This window comes from Anser anser (genome assembly GCF_964211835.1).
Source record: "Anser anser genome assembly, chromosome: 22".
Taxonomy (NCBI): domain Eukaryota; kingdom Metazoa; phylum Chordata; class Aves; order Anseriformes; family Anatidae; genus Anser; species Anser anser.
In genome coordinates, this window is record NC_139743.1 from 9,436,355 (window position 1) to 9,461,147 (window position 24,793).

The following is a 24,793-nucleotide window of genomic DNA, read 5'->3' on the forward strand; positions in this document are numbered from 1 at the left end:
CAACCGGGGTGCCACTCACCTCCCCATTGCCCCTGTCCCCATCCTGGCACAGGAAGACCCAGCCTGGACTCACCAGGACCTTTATTGGGAGCCAGCAGGAGCCCCCCGGCACCGCCAGGTCCATGGGTCTCAGGGTGCCCCCCCCCCCCCCAAACCAGGGGTTTGCAGGACCCGGCCTCACCCGGGACAGGGGGGGCCCCAGGCAAGCAAGGTGGGGAAAGGCACCCCTGGGAGAGGGGGGAGCCCCCAAATCCTGATCCCAGCATCCCTGGAGCCAAAAGCACCCCCCCCACCCCAAGGCCACTGGGAGAAGTGCACCTGGGGAGGCCCCACGATAAATAATCTTTTAAATTAATTAAATTAATGCGCACCGAGTCACCTCCGTGTCCCGTCCCCCTCACCCCACCACGGGCCACCCTGGACCCCGACACCAGGCACCGTGGGTGGGGGGCTGCGGGGATGAGCCCCCGCGCCAGCACTAAGGCACGGGGCTGGGCCAACACGTAAAAAGAAAATAAAAAAGTGGGGGGTGGGGTGAAGGAATTAAATACTGGGGTGCCCAGGGCAGGGAGGAGGCAGCAACTCAGCCCCCAAAGGCTCCTGCACCCAGGGGACGCCCCCAGGACCCCCACATCAGCCCCTCCTCAGGGCCCTCGTCCGAATACGAGGGAATTAAAGAGAGGGGCTCCTGTGTGCCCCCCAGTCCCGCTGGGAGGGAGGTCCCGTGCCCTCATCCCCACCCCCCACCTACGCCCAAAATCCCTCCCCCCTCAGGTCCTCGTTATCTTCAGTGTTTCCATAAGAAAAGTCACTGGCAGTGGTGCCCCGCGCGTCCCCGCGTCCCCTCCCTGGCTGTGCTGGGGGGGGAAGAGCCGAGGGGCTCCCTGCGCCCCCGGGGACCCGCGAGCCAGCGCGGCCCCAGCCCCCTGCACCCTGCTCCCAGCGTCCAGGGGCGGTGGTGACGATGCTCTGCCCCCCCCCCCTCCCCCCGGCTCCTCCAGGGCCACCGCTGGGGGGCTGCAAGGTGGGGGAGACGGGGACGTGTCCCTGCGCGGCCCCAGCGCCGTCAGAAGTAGGTGAGGTTCTTGACGAGGCCCAGCTCCAGCATCCGCTTGATGGCCACCGCCTCGTGCGAGACGTTGTGCTCCGAAGCCTGCGGGACACCGGGAGGGTGGTGAGACCCGAGGGGAGCCGTGCCCTTTCCTCCCAGCACCCCCGCCTTGTCGGCCCCCCCAGCGCAGGACAGCTTTGAGTTGCCCCCACACCTTCATCCGAGCCCTCCCGCTCCCCAGGGCTGTAAAACTGGGGGGGGGGGGGGGGGAGGTCACGGACATGAAGTGGAAAGGGGGGGACACTTACAGCCATGGACTTCAGCGTGATCTGCTCGTAGTAGTGGATGGTCTGCTTCTTGTTGGCCGAGTCGGGGTACCCAAAGCCCGCGATGTGCACCAGATCGCAGAAGTGGAGAGCCAAGGTGATAGCCAACAGCCCCGTGGTTGGTTTCTGGAGGGAGACGGAGAAGCCTTTGGGTCAGCCCCAAAACCAGAAGCTGTTCTGTGATTCTAGGAAAACCCAATCCTCCCCCAGGGTGCAGCACAGAATTTCAGGCTGGTTTGGGTTGGAAGGGACCTTAAAAATCCTCTGGTTTCAGCCCCTCACCACGGGCAGGGACACCTCCCACCACACCAAGTTGCCCAAAGCCCCATCCAGCCTGGCCTTGAGCACTCCCAGGGCTGGAGCGTCCACAAAGCGTCATTTTGTCAGGTTTGAGCCTGTTAATGATCACACACACACACACCCCAAAGCAGCCTGCGTTCGGCACCGCTCGAGACGTTCAACAGATGCGGAGCCACCCCCCCTCACCTGCTTGACCTTCCGCGGTTGCTTCATGGGGAGGTTGAGCAGCTTAGCAGCAGTAACTTCCATGTAGTACGGGTTGAGAATGCGCACCTGCTCCGGGTCGGCATCCCAGATCAGCGGGGGCTGCTTCCAAAACCCTTTTCGAACCTGCAAGAGGATGGAGATGCCCATTGCCCTCCCACTAAGGGCTGAACCCCCTGCGGCGGGCGGGATCCAGGCAGAGCTGGGCCCTGGCACGGTCGGGGGCATGGTGGACCCAGGTCCCCACCACACTTGCCCTCTTCTTGTCGTTGAGGATGGCCTCCATCCACTGGAAGTCCATGGGCTTGAAGGGCACCAGGACCAGCAGCGTGTCGGGGTTGTTCTCTGTCCGGGGGTTGAAGTGGGCTGACTCGGGGTAGAAGAGGCGCATGGTGGTCTTGGAGCCCACGTCCTGCTCGTAACCGTGGACCGGGGCATTGTTCAGCCTGGGGCACGGGGACAGACGACACGGGACGTGGGGACATCGGGCAGCAAGCGACGCGTGCTCAGCACCTGCGGGTGGCACTGGGCAGGGGTGAACGTCACACAGACGCCCAGGGCTGTACCTGATCACAACGTCGTACGTGTTGATGGTCTCCCCCATGGAGCTGTTGCGGAGCCGGTGCCCGTTGCCCACCACCGCGCACCTCCGGCACTTCAGGCTGTGAGCAAAAAGCACCCTCTGAACCAGATGTGTTCAACAAGAGGTCGTTAACCCTCACAGGGGTTTTTGACCCTGTGCTGCACAGACTACAAAGCTTCCCGTGCTCCATTCACCATCCCTGCGTGCCTGCTGGTCCCCAGGTCACTGAGCTGGTCCCCAGGTCTCTGGTGATGCCACCAGGCAAGCAGAGCCAGAAGGGGACAGTTCACCCCTCGCACAACAGTGCATGCAAATTTGCTCCCTCGAGGAGAGCAGTCGTGGAAAGAGACACAAAAACCCCAACCCCTCCCCAGCATTACCTCTGGATGCTCTCGGGGAGCGAGTAACTGGTGACCGACAGCAAGCGCAGGAGGACGTCTTCTGCAAAGCAATGGCAAGGGGAAGGTGACAATGGCCACCTCAATGCCCTGGTGCCTGCCCCATACCCGCCAGGCTCTATATGGGCATTAATCCCAGCCCCCCGGACCATCCTTCAGCGGGGATCAATAAAACATGTACCCCTCCTTTTGTAGGGAACACACACGTGGGGAAGCAGGAACACCCTAAAGTCTCAACACAAGCTGACACAGCTTGCTCGGAACGAAAAACAGCCAGAAAGATCAACCTGGAGGTGATTTTACGGACAGATATGCATGTGAATGCAACCCCAAAGCAAGTCATGCAGCTGAAGCCCACAGACAGGCAGGCAGGATGGACGGACAGATGTCCGGCCCGCCGGGCACCGAGGCGGCCGCGCAGCTCTTACCGCTGCCCTTTGTGCCGTAGGGCAGCTCATAGAGCGACGGCGTCTTCACCCAGAAGTAGTCCTTCAGCTGCAAGAAGAGCGGGTGGTCCCTCGTGTAGCTGCCAAGGAGCAAAGGGCCAGTGAGACCGAGGGGGTGGGCCCGGCTCCGCGGCCCCCAGGCCCCCTCCCCGTTACTCACTTCCCTATGAGCTGTGCCGCCTTCCTCTCCACCTCTCCGACAGGGCACACCGTCTTGTTTTCTTGCATGGGGAAATAAAAGCTGCAAGGGAAGTAGTTAAAAGAAGTGCCAGTTAAAAGGGTTCCCTTTGTCACCCACCTCCAGAAGCTCGGAAAACACCAGAACTGGGTACAGACCCCGGCTGTGGGGCACATCACACCCCACGTCCTTGCCGGCAGGATACTGGCGGTGTCCAGCCCACGGGGGTTTGGGCACCTTTGGGACTACAGGGGGACCTGGCATCTGCCCCCCTCCTCCAGAAGGGGCCGAGGGCACTGCCACCCCACCTCGGGCCTCTCCCAGTTGTCTCCACGGCAAGACGTGGGGAGCGAGCTGTCCCCCACGAGGGACGGGCTCCAGGTCTGCCGGGGACCAAGATGCTCCTGGCCCCAAGAGCAAAGGAAAGGGCAGGAGGCCCTTAAACTTTAAAAAATACACTCACAGCTGTATGTACCTGTCTTCCCGGTATATCGAGTACCACACCATCACCAGAAACAGTGCCAGCACTCCAAGTATCTTCCCTCCTGTGTGCCGAGAGAGAGGGGAACAGAAAATGTTATCAGGCTGCTGCGGACTGGCAAGGGGACAAGACCCTGCCTGGCCCCGCGCCCCCCCAGCGGGGAGGGAAACAGGGAAAGGAGGATGTGGAAATACCAAGGGAAGGCTGCAAGGAAAAGGGTGAAAGAGAAGGAAAATTGGGATATGCAGGACATTCTTCCCTTCCTAAGGGATTTTCCTCCTCGATAAGGTTTTTGCACAGCTACAACCTGCCCAGCTTTGAAGGCATGAAGCACGTGGGCTTTCCAGCACCCCTGACAGAAATGTTCAGCATGGCCAGTGGATGTCAGCATTAGGAAACATTTCAGTTTCTGCGCCCGCCTGCATTCCCCACCACAGCCACGTGCTGCACAAGGTGCTCCTGGCCTCGTGTGCCGCACTCCCAAATACTCACACCCTGGAGCCAGCCGGCACCGCGCCCCTGGGGACAAAACAACCAGGACCAGCAGGCCCTGAGGATGCGGCGGCATCCCCCCGGGCTCTGAGGACGTCCTGGCAGACCCATCACCCAGATGGTTTGACTTTGGCCAACGCCTCCCTCCACGCCGCGCTCTCTCCGTGCCCAGCCACGTCCCCAGGGAGCGGCGGGGGCCCTGCTGGCACAGTCCCCAGGAAGAGCGGCTCCTCCAAGGGCAGGAGTCCAAACCACAAAGGTTTGTTGGGCCAGGCCGAGAGCTCACCACCTCTCTTCCTCGTGCCGACTGGCACGGTTTGCGTCAAAAGCGACACAAACATGTTGTTCTTTCTGGTGCCCGCACCCGCGCTCCACCCCGTATTTCTCACACTGACCCGAGGGTGGCTGGGACACCTGGAGGAGCAACGCGGATGCTGGCACGGTGCACGCAAAGGACAAACGAGCGAAGGGCAAAGCCTGCCACAAACAGGCACGCACCCCCAGCCCCAAACCAGCGCCAAGAGGTGCTGGGCTCTGGGGGGCCGGTGGCAGGGCAGGCGGAGGAGGGAGAGAAAAGAAAACCAAGCGTGCGTGGGTACGGGGCTGTGTTTGCAGGCAAAGAAGGGGGAGCACCCAAACAGCACCCCTGCCAGACGGAGGGGCTGCAGCCCCCAGCGAAGCCCCGTGAGCCTGTCCCCAAACCGCGCAGGCATCGCCGCGGAGGCCACCCTGAGGCGCTCACTCCCCCGCGCCTGTGCCGGCGACACACGTCGCACCCGAAGAAAATCCCTGCGAGAGCTGCAGCCAACAGCAACCTTGCCCCCCGACGGGCCTGGGTTCAAGTGCAAACTCCGGGGCCCCTGACTCCATCCCTGCTGGGGATCCCCGAGGAGAAGGGCTCGACGCCACACGCAGGCTGGGGAAGGAAGGGGGGGGGGACACAGCAGGGGTCTGGGGGGATGCAGCAGGAACTCACGGGACTTGTTGATCATCTTTATCGCCAGGGCAGGCATCAGCCGAGGGCCGAAGCTCTCATCGCGGCTGCCGCCGGTCACCTGGAACAAGGCGAGAGAGAAGCATTGTGTCAGACCTGCCAGGCAAAACCAGGCCTTTCCCCAAAAAACAGCATGGGGAAGGCTTTCCCCCTGCCCACCAGGGGATCCCATGCTGCAAGGCGCTACCACCTCCAGCTGGGAGGAGCGGGACCCATCCGCACCTCCCCACAGGCGGCTGCCCCCTGGTTTATTCCCACTTAAATACGGGTTTCCCTGACCCACATCCACCAAGGGTTTCATTTCTACAGCTGGTTCACCCGGAGTTTATAAAAGAGATTAAAAAAAGGTTCCCGAGGAGCCTCCACCGTACGGATGAACGCAGAGATTAAGAAAGAAAAATGAGTTAAAGACGAAAAGTGAGCTTGTGCCTGCAGCTCACATCGCAGAACCACAACGTGCCCTAACACTCGGTTAGTTTCTAACCCTCGGTGCCCACGGCGATGACCCTGGGGGAGGTTAAGCACATCCTTCGCTAACACGTGACTTTGGGGGAATTGGGGGAATTTTGAGCTCGGGCACTCAACTAGCACCACCACTGCATCAGCCCGGCCCCACCGAGCCAAGCAGAAAGCACAGAAGCAGCAAAACAGCCCCAGAGCAAAGCACGTCACATACTTGGGAAACCTCCAACGCCTTCGATCCAAGCATCCCAGCCCGGGGAAGCCCCGTGGCAGGGGGGCCGTAAGCTTAGCACACACACCAGCACTGGAAACGGGGTGAATTTTTCTTCCTCCAAACCCTCGTGCTCCTAGAAGAAGCCAGCAAACGGCTGTGGTCAAAGCCAGTCCCGGGTCATGCGGGAGCATCTCAGCTGGAGGCTTCCCTAATTAGCCACCTCCTGTGGCTAATTGAAGTGACTAACAAGGCCCTCCCCAGTGGTGCGTGATGCTCACTTGCCACGGGGTGGGTGCCTGCTAGCGGAGCGAGCCCCGGTCACCAGCTTGGGTGCTCGGTGATGGCTCATGCCCCGACACTGCCCCCTAATTAACTCATACTTCGTCAAAATCTCCATCTTGCTGATGCTGGCAGGTGTTGGCCATCCTCCCCAAATGCCCCTGGACATCCCAGTGGCTCTCACAGCATCACAGCCAGTGTTGGAGAAAGCCCAGAGGCTTTGTAAAAGAGACGTATCGTAAAGATGGAAGTGTGACAGCAGGCAGGAGGGACCAGCCCCCCTCCCGGGCAGCGGGGCGAGCCACCCCTTTGCCACGCAAACACCGGGGCTGGCCGCTGGTGCCAACGGAGCTGCGGCGATGCAGAATGAACTTACCAGGAGGGAGAAGCTTCGGGCACCACCTGCCGAGCAGGGGACGCGGAGGAAGCCCCGCTCCCCGATCAATCGCTCCCCGGGGACGGCTCCCGCTCCACCCGCGACACGCAGACGGGCTCCCGGCAGCTCCTCGGGCACGGCTCGGCTCGGGCACCCCGCAACGAGCACGGCCTGTCCCCAGCTGCCTCTCGGAAGAGGGCAAGGAGGCGCTTGAGGGATTAGTCACACGGGAGGGCACCCAGCGCCGCTCAAGGGCACGTCGCGCCTCCCTGCCCCAGGAAGCGCCAGCGTGGCCACCCATCACCCGGCCCCCGCCTGGCGCAGCAGTGATGGTGCAGCTGGTGTTTGCTGGGGCTTTCGGGGCATCACTAGCAAAATAAAGGAAGGAAAAGAGGAAGCAGGGTCCAAGATGGACCCGCAGGAGCCAGGCTCTTACCTCCCTTATCAGCAGCACCGGAAAAGAAAGAGCAGTGAGCACAACTAAATGGTGCTGCAAGCAACAAGGCAGGATATAAAGCACAGAAAACTATTTGCATTCGATATTGGTGATAAGGGATGAGAACAAGAGGTGTTGCGCTTTGGGAAACTACCTGTCTCGTGCTGGATCTTATCTCCTCCAAAAAATACAGATAAACTGTTGGATAACACCTGGTGTCGATACCCCCAAAAAAAATTTTTAAAGGAAGGATGAGAAAACCAAGGATGCCCCCAGCTCACAGTGCCAGCAGTCCCCACACACTTGGAAAACCCATCCCACCCCATGAGGGCTGCAAACCCCTCCTTGCAAGAGCAGCAGGGATGCAATAGGAATCTGAAGGGAGGCAGAGGGACACGGCTGCACCCCCAGGCCCAGAGCGAGCAGGGAGGAAAAGATGGCAGGTCCCAGCCTGACGCATGCCTTCTGCTCGGGGACAAAGTCCCTGCGTGTCCCCTGCAAAGGGATCCCCTGGCTCTGAGGCCAAGCAGAGCCCAGTGGGGGCAGGGTCCCAGGGACCCAGGCAGCAATCGGGACAGCAAGCACCCCCAGCTTTCACTACTTCCCCCATTGTGACTGCGAAAAATAAACAGATTTAAATCAGAGGAAAAGTAAAAAGCCTGCACTAGTTTTGTTTGGGGTTATTTTTCCAAGCAAAAACCAGCCACCGAATCCCAGAGGGAAAACGTGCAGCTGGAGGCTGAGGATGCCCCTCGGGTGCCCCCGCACCAATGCTATAGCCTAGGGCTGGGCATTGTGGCCCGAATTGACAGACAGACAGACAGACACACACACCATCCACTTCCAAGCTCTGTCTCAGCACCAAACCCAGGCAGCCGAGCCGTGCAGCGAGTGGCTTCTCCTTCCCACCGGCCTGAGATGCTCCGACACCAGGAAAGCAAGCTCTCACCCCCACTGTTTGCTTTTACATAATGGTTTATTTGAAATACTTTTTTTTTTTTTTCCCTTCCAGGCTTTATGATCCTTTTTTCAGGCTTGTGTGCACAAGCTGGGCCTTATGCAAAGCTAATCTAAGACAAACACAACTAAATAGTTCCGAGGAAAACAAGCACTGCTCAGTGAAGCAGTTTGGGGAATGCAGAGCAAAACAGAGCACGCCCAGCCAAGGCCACAAAGGAGGGGCTCTGGTAATAATTCAGCCTCCCCCAGCCTGGCAGTGCCAGATCCGCAGCCCAAACTCCCCAAAGCGTGGAGGTGTGAGCGAACCCAGCCAGCTCCCCCGTCCCGTCCCGTGGCTGGATGCTCCAGCATCCCGCTGGCCCCGCAGCATCCCCGGCCGGCGGGGCGAGATTTGGGGCTTCTCCTCAAAGAGGCAGCCGAAAACCCCCTTTCTTTGATGTCTGCACAACTTACTTCCACAACACCCCCAGGCTGAACGTTATCGCCGCTCGGATTACTTGAAAGCGCTGCCGCCGCCAGATGCATCGCCTGCGTTCGCAGCCAGGTCTCCCCTTCCCCAGCCCCACGCCAGCATCGCCCTCGCCTCGGGTTAAAACCTCAGCGCAGGGTTTCTTGCCCCAACTCAGCACAAAGAGCAACCAGCGTGGATCAAACGGATGAGCGCACAAGGGAAGCGCAAAACGTTTGCAAGGATCAGGAAGCCCCGTGGGGCTTGTACCTGGTGGATGCACAGTGCCAGACCCCTGCTGCACGCAAACTCCCCTGTGGACACGAAGCGAAGGGGCTCTGTTCCCTCTGCGCCCTGCGAGCTGCAGCAGCCGGGCACAAAACAGCTTTTGCTGCTGTCACGACACGCTGCGATTCACTGCCCGCCGTTACGCCTGCCCGGACCGCAATTAGGCGATTAATGATTTCAGAGCATCGAGAGCAGGAGGAGGGCTCGGGGCTGCAGCGGCTGCCCCCACACATCCCTGCGGCTGCACCTCCCGGGTGACGCCTGGCACGATTTTCTGCTCCCCCGCCACGTTTGGGGTACCCAGCTGTTGGAGCCTGGGCTGGGATGCACCCCGGCGTCTTATTTATGGGCTCAGCACCACAGCAAGCTGCAAGGTGGAAAGCAGATGCTTTCCAGGGTTGCGTTTTTCTGCTGTGTTGGATTTGCAAATACCAAAGCGGCAGCAGGCACTGGCCACGCTGCTCCCAGCCCACGTTTGGGGAAAAAAAAAAAAAAAAAAATACATTTCAAGCACTGGAGGGAATGTGATGCCCTCACCCTGTCCCGGCGCCACGCAATCCCACCAGCAGCCGAGGACCACCCCAAGAAACACACCGTACCTGCGTGTTACCATGGTAACCCAGAAATTCGGAAAACAATGGTTGACTCGGCGAGAGGACACCTCCCACTGTCCCCAGCCTCGGCGGGAGCAGGGGCACCTCCTGCTCCAAATTCCCCTGTGCTGCCAAACACGAATGAGCATCCCCAGCAGGTCACCCCAGAAACACGTGGGGTTTTATGAAACCGGAGCAGAGGTGGATTTGGAGGGGATTACACCAAGGAAGGGATGCGCTGGCAGCCCCCAGGGACTCACACTTAGCAACGGAGACCTGACGGAGACACGCGGGACAGCACAAACCCCCCAGCCCCAAGCTGGACCATCACTTCCCCCATCCATCACCCGCACGCTGAACCACCACGAGCCCCAAAACAGCTCCGCACCCTCCCCAGAGGGACAAACCCACGTGGGGGGGCTTTGATCCCAGCTCTTCACCCCCCTCCTCAGCTGCGCCGCGAGACCTCCAGGAGAGGCGAGCTAACGAGAAACCGCCCCGCAAGCCCCAGGTGCTGGCAGCAGCAGGCGCGCGCATCGCAGTGCAGGGGAGCGCTCAGGCGCTGATCCGGAATCAAACAGCTTTCTGCGGGATTTACGGCCCCAATTACCAGAGGAATCCGTCAGATGTCAGATCCCCCCACGCAGCCTGGCTGGGGGCACGCTGCCTCTGCGTGCCCCGGCCTCTCCATCGCCGCCCCCGCAGCCCCCCGCGCCCTCCCCTCCCGGCGGGGCCACCCGACAGGCGGCACCCCCAGCTCTCCAGCTTGCCAGGGCGTTTGGCAGCTGGGCAGCACCCTCGCTGCCAAGACCTCTCCCCCTGCGGTGCTTGAAACAAGAGAGGGAACGGCTCAAGAGTTGCTCTTGTAATTCCTGCGCACCTCCAGCGCTGCTGGCTGCCGCTTAAATCCGGGCTGAATTAAACCCGCGTTGCATCAGCTTCCCCACGACGCCCGGCTCTGCGACCAAGAAGCTCCCACCCGGGAGGAGATGCCCGTCCCTCCTACGGACGAGGGGATGTGCACGAAATGCAAGCTGGTTTGCCAAAAAGAGGTGCAGGAGACGGCTGCACGGCACCGAACCAGCCACATAACCCAGCTGCAGCGTGGTGTTTGCCATGGTGAGACCTCTGCGCCCCATGCTCGGGTGGAAGAAGCCCCAGGTGTGAGAAAAGCCATCTCCCCGCCAGGCAACGTTGCTTTTTAGGCTGTTTCCCACTGCTCGCCCCGACCTGGCCACGGGTAGAGGAGGAGGGATGGGGAGATTCCCTGCTGCAGAGCCAGCTCCCCAGCACCCCATACGCAGCTGGGACAGCAGCAGCCGTCCCCTTAGGCTTGGCTCCTAGGAGGGACGGAGGGAAATTACACGGAGGTGGTGATGGGGCGCACGGGAGCGCCCTGCACCCCGGGGGCTGCTCGCTGTTCAAAGCTGCTGGTGGGATCCCGAGCGCACCTCGGCAAAACCCCGCAGAAAGGCTGCGATCACGCACCGGCAGCACAGCCGGCTTCTGCAGGGCCTTCGGGGTTTTTCCGAGCTGGGAAGGAAACGCAGGGATCCTCTTGGGTGGCTGAACACCACCACGAGCCCGCAAGCCTGGGGCAGATACCACTAATCACGTTTTAAGAGCCCCAGACCGTTTTAAATGCTCTTTGTGACAATCTCAATAGCTTTCTAATGGGGAAGGCAGTGTTTTCTTAGCCCGTGGTATCTCAGCCCAACAAAAAACTGACCAAAGATTTATGATAGGGAAAAAACCCTTGTTGGCAGATGAGCATTAACATAATATTTACCTGTGACAAAGGCAATTTGAAAGCTGGCAAACAGCACCTAGAGGTCACCCCTGGGCTGCCCTGGCTGCCAATGGCACATCCAGGGTCAATAAAACCCAAAATTTTCTCTTCAACACGATTACAAAAAGCGCTGAGACCTCTCCCAGAAGAGCAAATAGCCCCATGGGGAGAGGCTCGGGTCGGACGAGCATTCACATGGCTGCAGGTCTCCAAAATAAGCAGCCCAGGCTGCTCCTCCCACAAGTTTCACCCACTCGCTCTTCCATGCTGCTGGTTTTAAGCCAGATTTCAGCTCGGGAGCTCAAACTCAGTTGTAACAAGCGGCTGTACCACAGCACCTGAAGCCTTTGGGGTATCCCCCTCCCCCAAATTCGCGCCCTGACCCTCCTGCAGCCACCGGCATCCTCCACACCGCGGGGCACAGAGCTGTCTCCGCGGGACAGCAGCGGCTCCCGTCTGATCCATTCGGATTTGTTCGATGACGCCTGAGGCTGGCGAGCGCCGCGACTCGGTTCTTTGTGCAGCAAGGAGGTCTTATCGTTGGCTTTCATCGCTCTTTTCTTATTTTACACAAAAATAAAATGCTCCGGGTGAGCATCCCGTCTGCGTTCACTGGCGGGCCGCCAGCTGGGGACAGCTGGGGGAGACAGGGAGCCACAGGGGGGTACCGGCGGGTGCCTCGAGGGCTTCTGCCTCACCCTGACCCCACAGCACCAGGGAGGTGGAGGCAGCTCCCAGCCAACGCGCCCCGTGGCAACACAGCAAGGGGGGAAAAGGGGTGAAACGAGCCGTGGGAAGCGGGAGGGCCGTGCCCTTGGAGGGCGAGTGTCCCCACCCCCGTGCAGCCCCCGAGCGCCACCTCAGCCCCCCGCCAAGCTGCCCCCCGGCTTCCATGGGGGCTCCCCCCGTGCCGGCACACCCATCCTGTCCTGTGCAGGCAAACAGCGACTGCTGGGGTAAGAGAACCCCTGCAGGAGCTTCCCTGATCGGTTCCTCCAGCCCTGCCTCCGGGATGCAGCACCTGGGGGGATTCGGTCCCACTCCTGCACACGCACCGGGGAGCCTGAGCACCCCCCACGCACGCTCCCTTCTCTCGAGCCGCCCATGGCAGCGGAGGGTGCCCTGTAACCCTCCCGGCAGCGCTTGCAGCCCACCCGTCCGTGTGCACCCAGAGCCTCGCTCCACGGCCCCCTGGCCCCAGCCCACCCCAGTGGGTGCCCCCCCTGCAGCGGGAGGGGCCGAACCGGGTGCCCCCCGCGCGGGGATGCTGCGGGGGGACCACGCGGAGCAGGAAGGAGGCGGTGGATACTTACGGTCCGTCCTTGCGATGCGAGCAGAGGGGACAGGGTCTCCGAGGGCTGGGGGTCTACGGGTCCATCCTCTCTTCCCCTGGCAAAGGAAAAACGGGGAGAGCCTTAGCGCAACGGCAGCGGGCAAAGGATGCTCAGGATGCACTCGGCTTCAGAGGAGCACGCACCCAAAAAATCCCAGTGACGGCCTGCAGATGCGTTAGGTCCTGCTGATCCCACCCTTGTGTAGCTACGAGGGTGCAGGAGCCACGCGGGGCTGCCCCGAGCCGCCCCGGCAGGCCATCGTGTGCGGCAGAGCACGGCCACAGAGCCACCCCCGCCCCCGAGCACCGGCACGGCCCCTCTCTGGGCTGCTTTACGGAGGAATCCCCACCGAGGGGGCGGCTGGATTTCCCCAGCCCTCTTGAACCTTCCTGCTGAAATCCCCTCTGGTGACTCACCCGGCCTTTTAGGAAGCGGACAGAGACCCTGGCAGGTCCCCAGTGATGCCTCCTCCTGCAGAAGGGGGGGGGGCTCCAGCCCCTGCCCACCCCCCGGGACTCTCGGGTGCCTTCCCCACGCACTGCCCTGCTCCAGCTCTCTCTAGCCCCATGGCTTCGCGGCCAGCTTCGCTTTTCCCAAACTTTCTAATTTCCACATCCTCGCCGGCGCCACACCAGCATCCTTGCCACCGCAGGCAGTTTGGGGAAGAAAAAAAAATACCCCCAGCAAGAAGTTTCCATGCACAAAAACCCTTCTGCTGCGCCGCTTTGGAAAGAGAAACCGCGTTCCTCGCGGCAGGGCAGGGACAGCTGTTCTGCATCTGGCTTAATTACCCCAGCTAATGAGGAGCCAGGTGGGGTGAAGGGGGAAAGGGGGCCAGCCGCAGCCTGCGGCAAGGGCTGGGATGAGCCCACCGCCGCCCTCAGCTCTCGGTTAGGGGTGTGCGTGGGCCAGCCTCGCTCTCCTGAGCGCAGGCTGGGGTTCGGGTGGTCCCAGAGGGGGCCGAGACGGCAGCTGCTCGCACGGGGCAAGGCAAAGCTGGCCCAGGTTGCAGAGGAAAGCTTTCCGTCCCAGGGGGCGAAGCCACTACCCTGGAGTTTTCCACTGGAAAGCGCCATTCCATCAAAACCAAAACGCTTCACAAAAAATCAAGGCGATTTTGGCAGAATTCAGTTTTGGAGGGGAAAAAGAAAACAACAAAAAAAAAAAAGAGAAAAAAATAGAAAAAAAGTGGTGACGAAACATCCCATTTCACCAGCACCGAACAAAAGGGCCTTTCTTCCCTCTGCTTGCGAGTGGGGCCCGTCCCACGTCTTCCCTCTGCCGAAGGAGCCAAGATTTCTACCGCGCTACGCCCCAGCCCGTGCTCGGAGGGGAAATGTAGAGTGCTGGGATTACGGGGGCTGAAAAACTCCCAGTGCCCGGCACCCCCCTGCAAAGCATCTTCCTTGCTTTCCTACCTGTGCTCCTACACACCGCGGACACCAGGGCTAAGTCCGACGCATCGCGCCAGGAGCGCGTCCCATACATCGCCCCCGCTGTTCCTCGCTGGTGCGGTGAGCGCGCGGCTTTCTGCCCCCGTGGGTTGTGCAGGGGTAACCGGGGGGGCACCGCGTCCTCTCCCCGCTCCTCTTAGCTCTTCCTACCCTGTACCTCCAGCTCCCTGCAGCTGGGGAAGGCAGATGGGAGAGGCGCGGTGCTCGCCGGCACTGCCACGCTTCCCTGGGGCACGCGGGCTAGGAGAGGCGGCGCAGCACCGCACGCTGCTCACTTGCGCAACTCCCAGCTAATTTTAGATCCCAGCTAGAGGAAAGCGAAAGCGTATTTACTAAGGCAAGGAAGGAAATCACCAACAGCTTCTCCCATCAGCAGAGTTCGGTGCTCATCTCCCAGCGCGGAGCGGGTCTGGGCTTTCCACAGATGCCCTTGGGAGCAAGGCTGGACCGGCGCAAGGACGTGCAGCTTCCCTCCCCGGCCCCGCTGGAGGGGGTTTTCCCCACCAACAAGAGCGCCTGACAGAGCGAGAATGGGAGGAGAGGAGATGCTCCCCGTGATGCTGTCCCCTCCGGGTGAGCAGGAGCCCCTTTCTGCACTCCTATGGATGGAGGGGACAGAAAATGGCCTGGGGGTGTCCCCAGGTGGGCTGGCAAAAGCCAGGGGTTCACCCAGCTGCAAACCCTGCATTTCTGTACGGGGAGCACATAAAGCACAGCCTGCCACAATCCACAGCCAAGCCAGACACACCTGGGGCCACGCTGCAAGTGGCCAAACCGTTTAGCAAGCAGCCCTCCTGCCCAAGCGTCCTTCCAGCAGCCAAACCAGCCCTGCATTCACCTGAGCAGCCACAGATTTGACTTTGTGTTTTGGGGGATTAGCAGCTTTGTGCAACAGCTGGGCACGCCTGCATTTCCCAGGAAACAGCACGGGATAACCAGACGGTGATGTCCCGGCCCGGCCGGAGGGAGAGCAGCAGGCGTGAGCCAGCGCCCCAGGGCGATGCAGCTAATGCAGGGAGGCGAGCCAGGACCAGAGCAGCCAGAGTCTTTTTATTTAGAACCATGAATTATAGGATTTGTTAATGAGGCTAAACTCCCCCGAGAGCTCCTGCTAAAGCACTTAACGGCGTGGCACGGCACCAGGACGGGGATGCTCGGACCTGCAAGGGGGGCCAAGGGGCTGCCTCCTCCTCTGCAGTAGCCCCGGTGGGTCCGTCCGGATGGCAGACCCCATAGCAAAGCAGGCTCGTAACAGCAGGTCAAAGCCCATTAAGGCTCATCAGCCTCCCCAAACTGCTCAGCAGGAGCAGGGCTCCAGGAGGATCTGCCGAAATCAGGTATTTCCAGCTCAACAAGAAGGGCCGGGAGCAATCACTGCTGGTGGATCCTGGCAAGCTGCAGATGATCGTTTCTCCCCACAGGACAACCACTTTGTGGCGTTTTCCAGCCCTGCTCGGGGTCCTGCATCCTTGCGTCACCTCCTGAGCAGCCCAGGAGGGAGCAGGGATGGCTCACACATGGAAATCCAGGTGTAAAGGGCCAGAGGAGGCTCCCTGCATCAACCTCCTGGCATCCTCCTCTCCTCAAAGGCTTCCCATAGTTAACCAGCGCAATTAGTTGTTCCCAGCCTGAGGTCTGGCAAAAACACACTGTTCGGGCACCTCCCCGGCCAAGGGCTACCATCTCGGCATGCCATACCATGAGGGACCCCGGCAGCACGACGTGCCGCAGGCGACGTGCCGCAGTATCGCAGCTAACCTGGCCAGGAAATGAACGTCCTTACAGCTCGCACGGGGGGGGGGGGGGAGCATCCCCATGGACAACAGCGGGGATAAATAAAAAAAAAGAGCCGAATTTTGCTCCTCTTCCTCCCTGGGCTCTGCACTAGCAGGCTGTGCCGCGCGCCCGTTCCCCATGGGTGCTGAGTGCTTCCCAGCGATGCCGCGTGCAAGCAACAACCTCCAAAGGCGGTGCGGAGGGGCAGCTCGCCCTTACCCCCCACCACGTATTTCATCCTTTCCGGATGGCTTATATGGCCGGTGGTTTCCGGCTCCTGCCTTCTCAAGGCAGCACCACAACCCCTCTGACTGACTCAAACCGCAGCTCTCATCACATCATCTGCTCTTCCCTGCACCTTCGAGTTTCACAACGTTTAAAAACCCACCAGCGCCAGCACCGGAGGACACGGCATCACCGCCGTGCAGAAGCCTTCCCCGGGGAGCCAAAAGCTCAACTGCCCCAAAACCTCCCCAGCACAGCCCAGCTTTAAAGATTAAAATCAGCAATCTCTGCCCTCTGCAGTTCTGGCACGAGCTGATGCCCAGCCTGCAGCCCTCAGAGATGCTATGGAATAAACCCAACCCCAGCTTTCCTTGCTGTGCCTGGCAGGAGACACACACTTAATGATTTGTTTAGCCCTGAACGGGCTCGGTGTTTTCCTACCCGTCCAGCTGATGGTTGCACTTTCCCTTGTTCATTTTCCACCCATCTTTAATTCATCGACTGCTTGTTCCTCCCCAGCTCCGTCAGGACAAGCTGCTCCTGGAAACTGCGCTCCCTCTTCATCGCGAATCGAGTAGCTTTCTTTAAAAAAAAAAATCAAAACCAAAAATCAAACAATGAAGCGCACGCCCCGTGAGGCTGCTCTTCCCACAGCGCTCCCAAGCTGGAAGGAAAACGGCACTCGGTGGTGCCGGCCCCCCGGGGGCTGTGCGGGCACCCAGTCCCGGTGCCACCCCCGCTGCCCCCAGGCTCGGCTCCGTCTCCCAGGGGCAGGGAGGAAGGATCGCGTTTCCTCGCGCTCACGCCGCCTTTTCAACAGCCCCTGCCAAAAAACCTCCAAATGTTTTTTCTTCCCCCCCCCCCCCCCCCCCCCCCAAAGCAACCTCTTGAGGAAGAGGAGCCCGAGCACCAGCGAGTCTCCTCCTTGCATCGGCCAGACCTGAACTGACTCAGACGTCCGTCTGTCTGTCCGTTCGTGCGTGCTCCAGCGCCATCGCGAGACCCTCACTGAGCCATTGCCCTCGTTTAAAATTACCTCCCCAGGGAGAGCAAGAGCCGCGCGGGGATGGGAACACGATCCAGGTGAGATCATCCTCGCCCGGACACCGCTGCTCTGCTTGGCACGGCAGGAGCGTTTCCAAGCCCGGCACATTCGTCACGTCATCCCGATCGCTATCGCCCCGCGACGGAGGCAACAGCGATGATGGCGCACGAGATATCCAGGAGATTATTCATTTAGCAGCTATTTAACAAGGATAGCATCTGGCCACTTCCCGGCCGCAGGAGTAATGACAGCCGGGGATCCCAAAAAAGCAGCGCCGGGGAAGGAAGAGGCACAAGGAACTGCAGCCAGGGTGCAGTCGGTCCTGTTTAGCAATGCGTAACATCGCCCAGCAGCCAGCAGTGCCCCACATCAGGCAAAAATCACCGCTCAGAGCAGCAGCTGAGCATGGCACCGGGGTTAAAATTAAGTTTTGCTACCAAAAAAAAAAAAAAAAAAAAGACTATTTTTGTTTTCTACGCAGATGCTTCCTAGAAAAGCTCCGTGCTTACACGAGAGGAGCATCCCCAACCCAGCAAGCACAAAGCGGCTGATTTCCAGACATCCAACGCATTGAGGAGAGCCAGGCAAATAATTAAGATTTAAATGTGCATTTACATAATACAGATAATCTGTCAATTTAACTTGTAAATGCAGATTGAATCAAGCAGCTACCCTGTTAATTACGCAGCGATGAGGCCTGGAGAGCTGCAGCCCAGCTCCACGGCAGCTGCGCCTTGCTCTGGGAACGCGGGCTGGGGTCCAGAGCCCAGGTACCAGCCCGGGCCACAACACGTTCGGGGGATGGAGCCAGGCCTTTCTTTGTGATTCCTTTTTGGTTTTTTTTTTTTTTTTGGAAGCCGCAGCAGTTATCATACAGGGATGGGCCCGAGGACTTTCCAGCCCTTGGCGCAGTTCCTGGCTGCGCTGACGCCTTGTTCTCCAGCTTAATTCAGCGAGGAGGCAGCGCTCCGTTTAACCCCCGCCTCCCTTCACTCCCCTGAGCTTTGGCACCATCTCCACGTCCCACAGCCCACCCGACCCCCGTGCTCTCCATCTCTCTAATTCTCCACTTTTTGACAGTCCGTGGCGGCGGCGCATGCCCCCGCATCCCGTCTCTCAAGGCATTTTCCCTACTTCTCGCTCTCCCCCGGCCCCCCCGGTTCTCCCGACCACTCTCGCCCCAGTCCCTCTCACTCCTTGCGCTGCGTGAAGCTGCTCAGCTCCTGGTGCTCGCCGGGCGCGGGCGGCTCCGCGCACATCTGCACGCCCCAGGCTGGACAAAGCAGGAGGCGCTGGCGCCGCTCGGGGATGGAAGATGCAAAATCTGAGCTTGCAGCTTCCCAAGCCTGGCGTGGGGAGTCGCCTGCCCCCATGTCCCCTGCCCTACGGAGGGAAGGAAGTGGAGAGGAGCTGGACACCCTCCGAGGATACACCTGGGCGTGACCCCGCGGTAGGGAAGTGGCCAGGACGGTCCTCGCCGCCTCCAAAAAGCCACAGGTGGACACAAGCAGCGCCACCAGCACCCTCAGGTGCTTCCCGGCCAGGGATGCTGGGGCCCTCAGGTCCCTGCGGCGAGCAGACGGAGGAGACCCCGGGCCAGCAGCATCGCGGCATCCCAAGGGGACGCAGAGTAGGGCCAACCCAGCTCGGGGCACACTGGGCTTGCCCCAGGGAGGGAGGGTGCCGATGGCATTGCTCAACCAGCTCCACGTGCCTGGGGAGGGCGTGCAGGCAGGGCGGAGGACGGAGAAACCGGCCAGCACGGATGCTGCGGGTAGCCAGCACCCCAAAAGCCACAAACATCACGGAGGAACCAGGGACCGCGGCCGCCTCAAAGCTAGAGATAAACCCAGCACGGGAACGCCCCAGGGAAAATCAGCCCCGACGTCCCGGGGAGGAAAACCTGGCTGCAAGGGAAGGGGACAACGCAAAGCAACTGTCCGAGCTGAACGTGGGCCAGGGAAATAATCTCCTTACAATCACCACAATTAAAGACTGTTTTATTAGCAGCTTAACTGTCCCTGGCAGGGCTGCGGGCTCTTCAGCTTGGCTCTCGAAACGGGAGAGCACGCCGTGGGACAAAACCCAAAGCAAACGGGGAATCGGTGGCGCTTCGGCCCTCCGAGAAGCAAAGGGCTCGCCTGCAGCTTTAGAGCAAAACAAACAGGGCTCGAGGCTTTCGGGCACCACACAGCGAGGAAAATCCAGGAGAGAGATGGAAAAGGCCAAGAGCTGCGTTTTCCATCAGCAAAATCCCAGAAATGCAAGTTTGCAGGACGAGGAACCAAATCAGGCATCCTCAACGATTCACTGGCATTTCCCTGCCCCGCTGCGGGGCTGGAGAAGCTCTGCGGGCTGGCGGCACGGCTGGCACATGCCCCCTGCAGGCAGGGGGTCTCAGCCTGGTTTCTGGACAAGCAGGGGTTGGGGGAGTCAGTTCCACCCCCAGGAGGATTTCTCCATTTTGCGAAACTTCCAGTTCCCCAGCAAAACCTCAAAGCGGTGCCCCAAAAAAAAGCCCCTCAAGGTGGATTTGGTTCCTCTCCCTCGCCATCGTTCCCTCCCCTGAAATAGGGCTGAGAACGGCAAGAAGCAGAGGCAGGGGGCCCCGAACACCCCCACAAAGATGGGAAGACGCTCGTCCTCCCCAGCCGCCCTCCCCTTGTCCCCCAAAGCGCAACCAATGCCCTGGGGCAGGCACCGCGGTGCTGCCCCCAGCCCCGGCACGCCACCAGAGCCTCGGTCCCCAGCCCAGTGCCTGCGTCCCTGCGGTGACAGATCCCCAGCAGGGACGCAGCCGGCCCCGGCCGTGGCGCCTCGGCTGCAGGCAGACCACTGCTTTCCGCCAGCCCCGGCCTCCAGCCCAGCTCGTGTTTTTAAAAGGAAATTAAAACTATGCCCAGCTGGCAGGCCGGCAGGGAGAGGGCTCGGCCAGCCTGGGATCACAGCCCCTGCCCGCATTTCCGTGCTTTGGGAACATGCCCGGCGCACTTACTTAGCAGAGGGTGCCTGGCTCTCTCCCTGCACTCAGCTGCGTCCCCGCCAGCACCGCGCCGCCCATCGAGCGTCACCGTGGCGGTGGGCGCGCAGGGAAGGGGACAGCATCGCCCTGGGGCTGCGAAACCCAGCGCGACGCCGGCAGCTCCGCACTCCAACCCTGCACCTCCCAGCGGAGCAAAGCCCCCTCCTCGGCAGCGCTCGCTCCCAGCAGGAGACAGAAATTTTGCAAGACGCTTCACAGCCCCAGCCCTGGCACAAACCGCAGAGCGGGGTCTGACTCCGGGCTCCGCAGCCCAAAGGGGCTCATCCCATCACCCCAGTGAGCCGGGGGCAGGGAGCTCGACGCCAGGCTCAGCCAAGGCGTCCCTGCACACCGGGGATGCTGAGCCCGGCCCCAGCACCACCGGCAGCTCGGGGAGGGGTGGCCGGAGACATTTTGCAAGAGGAGCAGCTGAAGGAGTGGAAACGGCATCTGGAAGCGATTGGAGGCGAGGAGCCTCTCCCGGCACAGCGGGGAATTCCAACGGCGTGAGCTCAGGTTCAAGCCCCCTTCAGAGAGCCAGCAACAAGAGGGCTTCGCGCAGTTTTATGCCTGCAAACGGCAACGAACCCCTACAAAAGGCAGCCGGCGCCCATCTCACTCCTACCTGGACGCAGCGGTGTGATTTGGGGCGGTTCTGTGCTCCCTGATTTGCCCGCCAAGAAAAAAAGAAAAGAAAAAGAAAAGAAAAGGAAGAAGTCTGCATTTGTTGACATAACTTTGCAGGCGTGGTGTCAGAGGGTCCTCCCCCAGCTCAGCATCCTTTAAAACGACCGTGACTGCACCAGCAGCGAGGGTGCCCCGATTCCCGCAAGGCGGCCGGCTCCTAGCCCTTAGGACAGCCGAAGGCGATGGCACCGCCTGCAGAAGTCCTGCCGGCTGCTCCTCCAGCCCCAGCTCGCTCTCAGGGCTTGGAGCTGTGAGCCCACGTCCCCGGGCAGCACCGGACCCCCTGAGCACCTCGGGGCATCGACCGACGCGGGGGACGAGAGGACCCGGCACAGGTCCCTGCACCTCAGGGGGGGCCCCAGCCCCACCGGAGCAGCCAATGCTCAGTGCACCCACCAAGGCACCTCCATCGTGCCTTTCTGCATGGCTAACATATAAATATGCACCTTAAAAAAAAATTAATAATAAAATAAACACAACGCCTGGCTCTGTGCTGACACCCACGCCCACATTACAGAAAGAAGTGGCACGTAAGAGCGGTGGTTTGGGCATTCGGAAAACCCCAAGCATCTCACAAGTGATGCTGACCCCACCTGCACCCTGCTCCACCTCCTTCCTCGCGCCTCCTTCACCCACAGCAGGTCGGAGCCGCTCGGCTTCGCTCAGCGAAGCCCCAGCCGGCAGCGAGTCCAAAGCAAGGTCGGCGAGAGCAGCCAGGGCTCGCTCCTGCACCGAGCACACCCGGCGGCACCGCCACGGCCGCATCCGGCTGCCCCTTGCTTTCTCAGAGGAAACGTCCAGCCCCATCCACGGTCACACGCAAGGGGTCAGCAGCTGGAAGCACAAGAGATCAGCAGGAACTGGCCCTTCCCCCCCACCTCCAAGAAGACGCAGGATTTTCCTAGAAAACACACAACAAACGCACGCTTCCGCGGGGGCTGCAGCCAAAGGAAAGAAATTGCACAAGGCATCCAAGCAGCGCAAGAGTAAAGTGGGGAGCTGAGTTCAAAGAAAAACAAGAACGAGAAGTTGCAGATAGTGGTGTGACCGGTAAAATCATTTCCTCTTCTCACTGCAACGTCGGGGCCGGGCCACGTGGTACCGTGCGGGTGAGCATCACCGGGCTCTGGCAGGGGACACGTACCAAAGCCACCTCCGCGGGAAGGGCTCCTCATCCCGACGGGAGCCGCCGGGCTTCCCGCCTCCGCGCCCGCGGGTTGTAAGCACGGGAAAGACACAAGCGGGAAAAATCCAGGCTCGAAGACATCAGTACGGCCATTCCAAAGTTGTAAAAGGGCTTAAACAGGGGCTTTCCCCTGACGGACGGAAGGGACGCAGGGCTGGAAGGACGCTGCGGTCACTGGCAGTCCCTGCCCCGCGCACAGATCCCTGTGGCAGCCTGCAGGCGATGTTAGCACCGACACAGAGCCCTGCCTGTGCCAACAGCGTTCCTCCTCGCGTATTTACATTTACAGAGCCATTACCCTCTATCCTTGTGGGATTCAGCACATTGCTGTAGCAGTTGCTATTAAATTGTTGCCCGGAGCTGGAGCAGAAAGCAGCCTCTAATGATGTAGATAATTAAGCACAAGGGTTAGGAAGAGTCCAGCAAGCCACGCTGCTCCCAAGCCACAGCTCGTAATGACGCCGGGAGTTCGTTACAGCTTGGACGTGTCCTTAAACCATCAGATCCGTCGGTTTTGCAGCCGGACAGGGGTTTGCGTGGGGCGTCCCTTGTGTCCCAGCCACTTGCCACCACGTGAAGCCTCAACGAAGGCAGCTGACAGAGCCTGTGATTTAATCTGCCTGCTCGGCTGAAAGCCTCTTTATCCTGGGGAGCTGTAGGAGGGAGATCCCGGCAGAGCCACCCGTCAGAGAAGACAGGTAAATTCAGCAGGGCTTTCCCTAAAGCGCCGCCGGCAGGCATTAATTAGCTCATCCCGCACCGTGTACCATGATGAGGGGAGGACGGGAGCCACCAGCAGCCCAAGGGCCAGGTGCCACGCACCGAGCATCGGCCCCTCGCCGGCTCTTGTGACCCGGGCAGGGAAAGCAAGGCAATGCCACGAGGCTTCCTGGGCCGGCTGCATCACATCCCAGCGAAGCAACCCACGGAGGAGCACAAACAAAAGCCCCCGGAGGAAGATTTCCTTTGTTCTCCACTCCAGGCCCCTGAGAACAATGAAACCCCTTCGGCTCACGCGGCAAACGACCTGATGGTGAACGCTCGGTGGGCAGAAGTCCCGCTGGTTGTTTTTCTGCTGCCTTTGGAGCGAGCGTTGCCACGTCCCGATGGGAATGAGCCCTCCCTGCAGAACAGGCCCACGCGATGGGGCGGGATGGGCTTTCGCACATCCGAGCCCCCCCCCGCACCAGGGTGCCCGGGGCACGCTCCGGCCGGGCGCACGCGGATGCGGCTTTGGGGTCACCGGGCGGGAGGCACTGCCGGAGCGCACCCACCAGCCGCAGCTCCCAGGCTCCGCGGACGGGGGATGCCGAGGGGTGGGAAAAGGCTTCTGCTGCCTAAACAGATCCCGTTCAGCCCACGCCGCTGCGCTAGCAATACGGGCAGAGCAAAGCCCAGGGCCGGCACCGAGCTCTCCATCCCCAGCGCGTCGGGTGGGTGCCAGCTCCGTCCTCCCCTCCGCGGGGCAGCCGGGAGCATTTTGGAGCAGCACCAAAGCCCGGCTGGGGGGGCGGTGAGAAGCAGAGCCCCCCAGACGCTGCCTCGCCCGCAGAGCACGGGCTGTGCGCTCGCACGGAGACCCCGAGGACCTGCCCCAGAAGCGCCCTGGCATCGCTGCCGCGTGCGCCCTCGGAAACCAGCGCCCGGAGATGTCAGACGGACATTTCGCGGTGTCCAGGGCCGGTCGGTCGGTTTGTTCGTTCGTTTTCCTTGGAAGCAGCACGTCGGGACATCCATCCAGAGCCCGGCCGGGGCTTTTCAGGCGCGGCGCTGCTCGACGGGCCGGGGGCCGCTGCCCCGGGCGCAGGGAGCGCAAGGCCCCGCTTCGCCCTCCCCGCTGCCGGCGCCGGGCACGCGATGCGGCTTCCATCGCACCTGGGCGCCGCGCCACGCTCGGGCACCGGGTCCCGGAGGAGAAAGCGGTTTGGGAAGGGCTTGAAAAACGAAGCCAACAAAGCCGCCTCCCGGCGCCCAGGGGGCTGCTGTGCCCTTGCTGCCGGCACCGCCCGCTGCCCGCGCACCCCCAGCAGCGGCGGGGGCTTCCTGCACCGCACCCCCCCCCCCGCACCCCGAAGCCCCCCCAGCCGCCCCCCCCGGCCCCCCTCACCTCTCCAGCCGGCGAGATGGGGCAGGGCTCAGCCGCAGCCTTGTGCAGCGCCTTCAGCGCCGGGCTTTTACACAGGAAAAGGGAGGGGGGGGGGGGGCGGTAGGACCGGGTGGGATCTCCCCTCCCCTCAGCCCCCCCCCAGCCCCAGCGCGTGCCCCCCCCAGCCCAACGCCCCCCGCCGCAGACTCACCATGGGGCGGCCGGGGGGTGCCGGGCTCCGCAGCGGGCAGGGCGCGGGGGGAGCGGAGTTAAGCCGGGGCCGGGCTGCGGGGGGGGCCCGGGCACGCTTGCGCACAGGGCCGGGCTGGGCTGCGGGGCGGAGGGAGGGAAGGGGCGGGGGGAAGGCGGGGGGGCCGCCGGCAGAGGCGGGGGGTGCGGGGCCGCTGCCCGCGGGGCCCTCCCGGTGCGCGCCTGGAGGCGCCGGGCGGCTCCCCGAAAGCTCCGGGGGTGGCCTGAGGAAGGGGAGGGTGCGCTCATCCCCCCCCCCCCACACACACACCCCGTTAGCAGCCCGAAAATTAAGCAGGCGGGGCCGCCCGCCCTCGGGGTCTGCGGCGGTGCCCAAACCCGCTGGGCACCGGGAGCGGGGGGGGCTCCGCGGGGCTCGAAACCGGCCGGCGCCCGCTGCCTTTGCCGGCGGCCCGGCCTGCCTCAGCCGC

At 61.6% G+C, this 24,793-nt stretch overlaps 1 protein-coding gene across 12 annotated transcripts; it reads right to left on the reverse strand.

Annotated features, from left to right (window-relative positions):
* Nucleotides 1-342: 342 nt before the first annotated feature.
* ST3GAL4 (ST3 beta-galactoside alpha-2,3-sialyltransferase 4) lies at nucleotides 343-24,793 on the reverse strand. Of its 12 annotated transcripts, XM_083808126.1 has the most exons (14): nucleotides 24,325-24,422; nucleotides 16,529-16,669; nucleotides 12,612-12,687; nucleotides 6,130-6,262; nucleotides 5,436-5,514; nucleotides 3,962-4,031; nucleotides 3,469-3,549; nucleotides 3,291-3,388; nucleotides 2,845-2,905; nucleotides 2,448-2,543; nucleotides 2,138-2,327; nucleotides 1,864-2,007; nucleotides 1,360-1,503; nucleotides 343-1,153 (listed from the first exon to the last, which is right to left on the reverse strand). In XM_083808126.1, the coding sequence occupies exons 4-14, from the start codon at nucleotides 6,160-6,162 to the stop codon at nucleotides 1,067-1,069; spliced, it is 1,083 nt and encodes a 360-aa protein (XP_083664252.1). In that variant the 5' UTR covers nucleotides 6,163-6,262; nucleotides 12,612-12,687; nucleotides 16,529-16,669; nucleotides 24,325-24,422; the 3' UTR covers nucleotides 343-1,066. The 12 variants fall into 12 exon arrangements, with proteins under 12 accessions (XP_083664252.1, XP_083664258.1, XP_083664255.1 ...); XM_083808132.1 differs by lacking the exon at nucleotides 6,130-6,262 and having other exon boundaries at nucleotides 24,325-24,460; XM_083808129.1 differs by lacking the exon at nucleotides 6,130-6,262 and having other exon boundaries at nucleotides 3,950-4,031; nucleotides 24,325-24,460.

Bases quoted from the DNA above. Each gene is read 5' to 3' on its own strand.
- ST3GAL4 (XM_083808124.1), bottom strand. From the start codon at position 24,611: ATGAGCGCACCCTCCCCTTCCTCAGGCCACCCCCGGAGCTTTCGGGGA. The intron at 5,515-12,611 runs GTAAGTATCCAC...GCCTTGTTCCAG, and splicing joins TCGCATCGCAAGGACGGACC to GTGACCGGCGGCAGCCGCGA. The intron at 3,550-3,949 runs GTGAGTGTATTT...CTTCCCTTGCAG, and splicing joins GAAGACAGGTACATACAGCT to CTTTTATTTCCCCATGCAAG.